Below are 10,000 nucleotides of genomic sequence, written 5' to 3'. Positions count from 1 at the left end.
ATTATAACCAGGTATAACAACACTACGATGCATTATAACCAGGTATAACACTATGATGCATTATAACCAGGTATAACACTATGATGCATTATAACCAGGTATAACACTATGATGCATTATAACCAGGTATAACACTATGATGCATTATAACCAGGTATAACAACACTACGATGCATTATAACCAGGTATAACATTATTATGCATTATAACCAGGTATAACACTATGATGCGTTATAACCAGGTATAACACTATGATGCATTATAACCAGGTATAACACTATGATGCATTATAACCAGGTATAACAACACTATGATGCATTATAACCAGGTATAACACTATGATGCATTATAACCAGGTATAACACTATGATGCATTATAACCAGGTATAACAACCAGCTCTGCTTTATGATGCATTATAACCAGGTATAACAACACTACGATGTATTATAACCAGGTATAACACTATGATGCATTATAACCAGGTATAACACTATGATGCATTGTAACCAGGTATAACAACCAGCTCTGCCTTATGATGCATTATAACCAGGTATAACAACATTACGATGCATTATAACCAGGTATAACAATACTACGATGCATTATAACCAGGTATAACACTATGATGCATTATAACCAGGTATAACACTATGATGCATTATAACCAGGTATAACACTATGATGCATTGTAACCAGGTATAACAACCAGCTCTGCTTTATGATGCATTATAACCAGGTATAACAACACTACGATGAATTATAACCAGGTATAACACTATGATGCATTATAACCAGGTATAACACTATGATGCATTGTAACCAGGTATAACAACCAGCTCTGCCTTATGATGCATTATAACCGGGTATAACAACACTATGATGCATTATAACCAGGTATAACAACACTATTATGCATTATAAACAGTTAAGCCAAACTAAGACTTATTAAAAGTCATAATGAAACATGTTCTCAGAACGTTATTTAATTACCTAGTCTGGTCGACTGAGATGTCAAGAAGGCAGAGCAACGCCCTATCACGGACAGACCTCTTCCCTTTTAACAACCATTGAGTCTATATGTTTTGAACATGACAGCTTGCTATCTAGGGTTACACCCAACAGTTTAGTCTCCTCAACTTGCTCAATAGCAACATTATTCAATAATAGATCTAAATGAGGTTTAGCGTTGAGCAAGTGATATATCCCGAAAATGATGCTTTTAGTTTAAGATATTTAGCACCAGCCTATTTTAGTTACCCATTCTAAAACTGCCTGGAGCTCTATGTTAAGGGTGTCAGTTATTTATTTTACTGTTGCAGCCGACGTGTATGCTGTTGATTCGTCAGCGTACAGACACACAGGCTTTATTCAAGGTCAGTGGAAGGTCATTAGTAAAAACAGAAAACAATAATGGCCCTAGCCGGCTGCCCTGCGGTACACCACACTCATCTGAATGTGCATGAGAGAGGCTTCCATTACCGAAAACCCTCTGTGTTCTATTAGATAGGTAACTCTCAATAAACCCTCTGTTCTATTAGATAGGTAACTCTCAATAAACCCTCTGTTCTATTAGATAGGTAACTCTCAATAAACCCTCTGTTCTATTAGATAGGTAACTCTCAATAAACCCTCTGTTCTATTAGATAGGTAACTCTCAATATACCCTCTGTTCTATTAGATAGGTAACTCTCAATAAACCCTCTGTTCTATTAGATAGGTAACTCTCTATCCATAATATGGCAGAGGATGCAAATCCATAACACCTACGTTTTTTCAGCAAAAGGTTATGATCGATGACATCAAAAGCTGCACGGAAGTCTTTCAGCCAATCATCAGTAATTTGTGTCAGTGCTGAGCATGTTGAGTGCCCTTCCCTATAAGCATGCTGAAAGTCTGTAAAATAACTTTGTATTTCATGGTCCATTATGCATGAATATGAAGGCTCAGCGTTTGTTGTTTGCATGTCATGCCTCAGTTTGCTAATCTTGTCGACAAAAAAGTTGTTAAAGTGGTCGGCAATATCAAAGGGTTTTGTTATGAACAAGCCATCTGCCTCAATGAAGGATGGACCCCAGTTTGCTTTCATTTCATTTAAAGACTCCAGAGCTTTTTACTGTCATTCTTTATATCATTTATCTTTGTTCCATTGTGTAGTTTCTTCTTCTTTTTGTTTAGTTTTAGTTTCCTGATTTCTCAGTTTACTGTATGGTTGCCAGTCTGCTGTGTTGTCAGACTTATTTGCTATTCCCTTTGCCTCGTCCCTCTCAGCCGTACAGTTTTTTTAATTCATCATCTATCCATTGGGGATTTGGCAGTTCTAACAGTCCGTTTCTTGATGGGGCGCATGCCTGTCAGTAACCGGAAGAAGCAGTTTCATAAATGCTTCAAGTGCAGCTTCAGAATGTTCCTCATTACACACATCAGACCAACAAATATTTTTCACATCTTCGACGTCGGAATCATTGCAAAACCTCTTGTGTGATCGTTTATACACTATTATAGGTCTAGATATGGATATTATATTATGATATATATATTATGGGCGGCAGGTAGCTTAGTGGTTAAGAGCGTTGTGCCAGTAACCGAAAGGTCGCTGGTTCTAATCCCCGAGCCGACTAGGTGAAAAATCTGTCGATGTGCCCTTGAGCAAGGCACTTAACCCTAATTGCTCCTGTAAGTCGCTCTGGATAAGAGCGTCTGCTAAATGACTAATTTAATTTATGATCACTACATCCGATAGGGGGTGGATACTGCGTTAGAGCAGATTCCTGCGGCATTAGTAAAGATGTGATCAATACACGTGGATGATTTAGTCTGCGGCGTTAGTAAAGATGTGATCAATACACGTGGATGATTTAGTCTGCGGCGTTAGTAAAGATGTGATCAATACACGTGGATGATTTAGTCTGCGGCGTTAGTAAAGATGTGATCAATACACGTGGATGATTTAGTCTGCGGCGTTAGTAAAGATGTGATCAATACACGTGGATGATTTAGTCTGCGGCATTAGTAAAGATGTGATCAATGCACGTGGATGATTTAGTTCCTGTTCTGTTTGTAAATACCCTGGTAGGTTGACTTTTTGAGTGGGCAAATTGATGACAACCAGACAATATTTAGGTCACCCAGAAAATATACCTCTCTGTTGATATCACATACATTATCAAGCATTTCACACATATGAGAATTTGTATGAGAATGGCACCGGAGAAGATGGCTGCCGTTTTACAGCCCTCTAACCAATTGTACTATTATGTGTGTTTTTCCGCGTTATTTGTCATTTATTTTGTACATAATGTTTCTGCCATCGTCTCTTATAACCAAAAAGAGCTTCTGGATATCAGGACAGCGATTACTCACCTCGTATTGGACGAAGATTTTTTCTTCAACGAGGAGGCCGCGAAGGATATCCTACAGACACCCGACAAGGCCCAAATCCCCGTCATTCGCATGAGAAGGAGACGGAGATATCGTGGACGTAGATCGGGATGCCTTGTAAGGATCCGACGGCGAGCGAGTAAACTGCCTCTTCCATCAATCCTATTAGCCAATCTTCAATCATTTGAGAATAAATTGGATGACCTAAGAGCACAGTTATCCTACCAACGGGACATTAAAAACTGTAATATCTTATGTTTCACCGAGTCGTGGCTGAACGATGACATGGACAACATACAGCTGGCGGGATATACGCTACATCAGCAGGATAGAACGGCTGACTCCGGTAAGACAAGGGGTGGCGGTCTGTGTATATTTGTAAACAACAGCTGGTGCACAAAATCAAATACTAAGGAAGTCTCGAGGTTTTGCTCGCCTGAGGTAGAGTATCTTATGATAAGCTGTAGACCACACTATCTACCAAGAGAGTTTTCTTCTATATTTTTCATAGCTGTCTATTTACCACCACAAACCATTGCTGGCATTAAGATTGCACTGAATGAGCTGTATAAGGCCATAAGTGAACAGGAAAACGCTCATCCAGAGGCAGCGCTCCTAGTGGTTGAGGACTTTTATGCAGGGAAACTTAAATCCGTTCTACCTCATTTCTACCAGCATGTTAAATGTGCAACCAGAGGAAAAAAAACTCTAGACCACCTTTACTCCACACACAGAGACGCATACACAGCTCTCCCTCGCCCTCCATTTGGCAAATCTGGCCATAACTCTATCCTCCTGATTCCTGCTTATAAGCAAAAACTAAAGCAGGAAGCACCAGTGACTCGGTTAATAAAAAAGTGGTCAGATGACGCAGATGCTAAGCTACAGGACTGTTTTGCTAGCACAGACTGGAACATGTTCCGGGATTCTTCAGATAGCATTGAGGAGTACACCACATCAGTCACTGGCTTCATCAATAAGTGCATCGATGATGTCGTCCCCACAGTGACCGTATGTACATACCCCAACCAGAAGCCATGGATTACAGGAAACATCCGCACTGAGCTAAAGGGTAGAGCTGCCGCTTTCAAGGAGCGGGACTCTAACCCGGACGCTTATAAGAAATCCCGCTATGCCCTCAGACGAACCATCAAACAGGCAAAGAATCAATACAGGACTAAGATTGAATCGTAATACACCGGCTCTGACGCTCGTCGGATGTGGCAGGGCTTGAAAACTATTACAGACTACAAAGGGAAGCACAGCCGCGAGCTGCCCAGTGACACAAGACTTCCAGACGAGCTAAACCACTTCTATGGTCGCTTCGAGGCAAGCAACACTGAAGCATGCATGAGAGCACCAGCTGTTCCGGATGACTATGTGATCACGCTCTCCGTAGCCGATGTGAGTAAGACTTTTAAGCAGGTCAACATTCACAAGGCCGCAGGGCCAGATGGATTACCAGGACGTGTACTCTGAGCATGTGCTGACCAACTGGCAAGTGTCTTCACTGACATTTTCAACATGTCCCTGACTGAGTCTGTAATACCAACATGTTTCAAGCAGACCACCATAGTCCCCGTGCCCAAGGACTCTAAGATAACCTGCCTAAATGACTACCGACCCGTAGCACTGATGTCTGTAGCCATGAAGTGCTTTGAAAGGCTGGTCATGGCTCACATCAACACCATTATCCCAAAAACCCTAGACCCACTCCAATTTGCATACCGCCCCAACAGATCCACAGATGATGCAATCTTTATTGCACTCCACACTGCCTTTTCCCACCTGGACAAGAGGAACACCTACGTGAGAATGCTATTCATTGACTACAGCTCAGCATTCAACACCATAGTGCCCTCAAAGCTCATCACTAAGCTAAGGATCCTGGGACTAAACACCTCCCTCTGCAACTGGATCCTGGACTTCCTGACGGGCCGCCCCCAGGTGGTAAGGGTAGGTAACAACACATCTGCCACACTGATCCTCAACACGGGGGCCCCTCAGGGGTGCGTGCTCAGCCCCCTCCTGTACTCCCTGTTCACCCATGACTGCATGGCCAGGCACGACTCCAACACCATCATTAAGTTTGCCGACGACACAACAGTGGTAGGCTTGATCACCAACAATGATGAGACAGCCTATAGGGAGGAGCTCAGAGACCTGGCCGTGTGGTGCCAGGATAACAACCTCTCCCTCAACGTGACCAAGACAAAGGAGATGATTGTGAACTACAGGGGAAAAAAAGAGGACTGAGCATGCCCCCATTCTCATCGACGGGGCTGTAGTGGAACAGGTTGAGAGCTTCAAGTTCCTTGGTGTCCACATCACCAACGAACTATCATGGTCCAAACACACCAAGACAGTCGTGAAGAGGGCACGACAAAGCCTATTCCCCCTCAGGAGACTGAAAAGATTTGGCATGGGTCCTCAGATCCTCAAAATATTCTACAGCTGCACCATCGAGAGCATCCTGACTGGTTGCATCACCGCCTGGTATGGCAACTGTTCGGCCTCCGACCGCAAGGCACTACAGAGGGTAGTGCGTACGGCCCAGTACATCACTGGGGCCAAGCTTCCTGCCATCCAGGCGGTGTCAGAGGAAGGCCCTCAAAATTGTCAAAGACTCCAGCCACCCTAGTCATAGACTGTTCTCTCTGCTACCGCACGGCAAGTGGTACCGAAGTGCCAAGTCTAGGTCCAAAAGACTTCTCAACAGCTTCTACCCCCAAGCCATAAGACTCCTGAACAGCTAATCATGGCTACTCTGACTATTTGCACTGCCCCCCCCCACCCCCACCCCCCACCCCATCTTTTTACGCTGCTGCTACTCTGTTAATTATTTACGCATAGTCACTTTAACTCTACCCACATGTACATATTACTTCAACTACCTCAACTAGCCGGTGCCCCCGCACATTGACTCTGCACCGGTACCCCCCTGTATATATAGCCTCCCTACTGTCACTTTATTTTACTGTATATATAGCCTCCCTACTGTCACTTTATTTTACTTCTGCTCTTTTTTTCTCTCAACACTTTTTTGTTGTTGTTTTATTTTACTTTTCTATTAAAAATAAATGCACTGTTGGTTAAGGTCTGTAAGTAAGCATTTCACTGTAATGTCTACACCTGATGTATTCGGCGCATGTGGCCAATAAAATTTGATTTGATTTGATATAGTCCAAACACTGACTTTTAGCACTTGGTGGTCTATAGCAACTTCCTACGAGGCTTTAGGTGAGGCATATTACTTCCACATCATCTGACATGAGATCCTCTCTCAGCCTCACAGGAATATGACTCTGGACGTACAGGACATGGCAACATCCTCTCTCAGCCTAACAGGAATATGACTCTGGACGTACAGGACATGGCAACATCCTCTCTCAGCCTCACAGGAATATGACTCTGGACGTACAGGACATGGCAACATCCTCTCTCAGCCTCACAGGAATATGACTCTGGACGTACAGGACATGGCAACATCCTCTCTCAGCCTAACAGGAATATGACTCTGGACGTACAGGACATGGCAACATCCTCTCTCAGCCTAACAGGAATATGACTCTGGACGTACAGGACATGGCAACATCCTCTCTCAGTCTAACAGGAATATGACTCTGGACGTACAGGACATGGCAACATCCTCTCTCAGCCTCACAGGAATATGACTCTGGACGTACAGGACATGGCAACATCCTCTCTCAGCCTCACAGGAATATGACTCTGGACGTACAGGACATGGCAACATCCTCTCTCAGCCTCACAGGAATATGACTCTGGACGTACAGGACATGGCAACATCCTCTATCAGCCTAACAGGAATATGACTCTGGACGTACAGGACATGGCAACATCCTCTCTCAGCCTAACAGGAATATGACTCTGGACGTACAGGACATGGCAACATCCTCTCTCAGCCTCACAGGAATATGACTCTGGACGTACAGGACATGGCAACATCCTCTCTCAGCCTAACAGGAATATGACTCTGGACGTACAGGACATGGCAACATCCTCTCTCAGCCTCACAGGAATATGACTCTGGACGTACAGGACATGGCAACATCCTCTCTCAGCCTCACAGGAATATGACTCTGGACGTACAGGACATGGCAACATCCTCTCTCAGCCTCACAGGAATATGACTCTGGACATACAGGACATGGCAACATCCTCTCTCAGCCTCACAGGAATATGACTCTGGACATACAGGACATGGCAACATCCTCTCTCAGCCTCACAGGAATATGACTCTGGACGTACAGGACATGGCAACATCCTCTCTCAGCCTAACAGGAATATGACTCTGGACGTACAGGACATGGCAACATCCTCTCTCAGCCTCACAGGAATATGACTCTGGACGTACAGGACATGGCAACATCCTCTCTCAGCCTCACAGGAATATGACTCTGGACGTACAGGACATGGCAACAGCTCCTTCATTTGCATTTATATCTTTCCTATATATTCTATAACCATGTGTAGCTACTACTGCATCATCAAATGAATTGTCTCAGTGTGTTTCAGAGATATGGCCAGAATATGAATGTGTTCTGATGTTAAATAAGTTGTCAATTTCATGAACCTTGTTTCTCAGGCTGCATATGTTAATATGGGCTATTTTTTTTTGTCCTTTTCTGGGTTGCTTGTTTGTTTTTAGTGTTATTCTGAGAGGCTGATCCGAGGTAGACATGTCAGTGACATTTACATTTGAGTCAATGGCACTGAGTGGGCTGCCCACAGCGGGCTTCTTCCTAAGGCAGACAGTTTCAGTGCAAACAGTGACATTTAAATCTATGTGCATATGATTATTGCAGACAATACCCTTGGAGCTAACAGTTACAGGAACATAGATTAGGTTAGTTATTGCACACAATACCCTTGGAGCTAGCAGTTAAAAGAACATAGATCAGGTGACTTATTGCAGACAAAATGAGGAGAGAAGGGAGACAACAGAACATCTCCACAGGAGAAATGAGGAGACCTGTTCCACCACCGTGACCACAGGATGCTCTTGGACTATGAGAGAAAACACAGTCAGATGAAGAGAGATCAGCTGGGGTTATCCATGTCTCCGTCAGCGCCTAAAGTCTAGGGACTGAAGGGCAGCGTATCTGAAGGCCTGTGTTCTACGCTGTAGGTGTTACCAGACTATCTGAAGGCCTTGCTGAGTGTGGTTCCCCAGGGTAAAGCCAGTGACTATCTGAAGGCCTTGCTGAGGGTGGTTCCCCAGAGTAAAGCCAGTGACTATCTGAAGGCCTGTGTTCTACGTTGTAGGTGTTACCAGACTATCTGAAGGCCTGTGTTCTACGTTGTAGGTGTTACCAGACTATCTGAAGGCCTTGCTGAGTGTGGTTCCCCAGGGTAAAGCCAGTGAGCAGCAGCTGCAGCAGTTGGCAAAACTAGCAGCATTACAACACCGTGCCAAAGACACTGTCTTCCTACCCACCATGTAAGAACACACACATGCATGCATGCACACGCACACACACACACACACAAGATAATACAGATATCTAACATTTGTATAGATAGCTAGATAATACAGATATCTAACATTTGTAAAGATAACTAGATAATACAGATATCTAACATTTGTAAAGATAACTAGATAATACAGATATCTAACATTTGTAAAGATAATTAGATAATACAGATATCTAACATTTGTATAGATAGCTAGATAATACAGATATCTAACATTTGTAAAGATAACTAGATAATACAGATATCTAACATTTGTAAAGATAACTAGATAATACAGATATCTAACATTTGTAAAGATAATTAGATAATACAGATATCTAACATTTGTAAAGATAACTACTGTAGATAATACAGATATCTAACATTTGTAAAGATAACTAGATAATACAGATATCTAACATTTGTAAAGATAACTACTGTAGATAATACATATATCTAACATTTGTAAAGATAACTACTGTAGATAATACAGATATCTAACATTTGTAAAGATGGCTAGATAATACAGATATCTAACATTTGTAAAGATAACTAGATAATACAGATATCTAACATTTGTAAAGATAACTAGATAATACAGATATCTAACATTTGTAAAGATAACTAGATAATACAGATATCTAACATTTGTAAAGATAACTACTGTAGATAATACAGATATCTAACATTTGTAAAGATAACTAGATAATACAGATATCTAACATTTGTAAAGATAATAATAATTAATAATAATTAGTCATTTAGCAGACGCTCTTATCCAGAGCGACTTACAGGAGCAATTAGGGTTAAGTGCCTTGCTCAAGGGCACATCGACAGATTTTTCACCTAGTCGGCTCGGGGATTAGAACCAGCGACCTTTCGGTTACTGGCACAACGCTCTTAACCACTAAGCTACCTGCCGCCCATAACTACTGTAGATAATACAGATATCTAACATTTGTAAAGATAACTACTGTAGATAATACAGATATCTAAAATGTGTAAAGATAACTAGATAATACAGATATCTAACATTTGTAAAGATAACTACTGTAGATAATACAGATATCTAACATTTGTAAAGATAACTAGATAATACAGATATCTAACATTTGTAAAGATAACTACTGTAGATAATACAGATAT

General features: G+C 42.1%; 1 protein-coding gene across 1 annotated transcript in view; it reads left to right on the top strand.

Moving 5' to 3' along the window:
* Nucleotides 1-10,000, top strand: part of LOC311125402 (unconventional myosin-XV-like) — a gene marked incomplete at both ends in the record, with an annotated part of 31,739 nt that overhangs the window by 15,007 nt on the left and 6,732 nt on the right. Inside the window, one exon of the mRNA XM_084199446.1 lies at nt 8,707-8,840. Coding sequence (XP_084055572.1) covers nt 8,707-8,840 — 134 coding nt within the window. The remainder of the gene's footprint in view (nt 1-8,706; nt 8,841-10,000) is intronic.

Source organism: Coregonus lavaretus (assembly GCF_964263955.1).
Source record: "Coregonus lavaretus genome assembly, contig: HAP1_SCAFFOLD_2587, whole genome shotgun sequence".
Classification (NCBI taxonomy): Eukaryota; Metazoa; Chordata; class Actinopteri; order Salmoniformes; family Salmonidae; genus Coregonus; species Coregonus lavaretus.
Note: the sequence above shows the minus strand (reverse complement) of the source record. Positions and strands in the feature narration are given on the sequence as shown.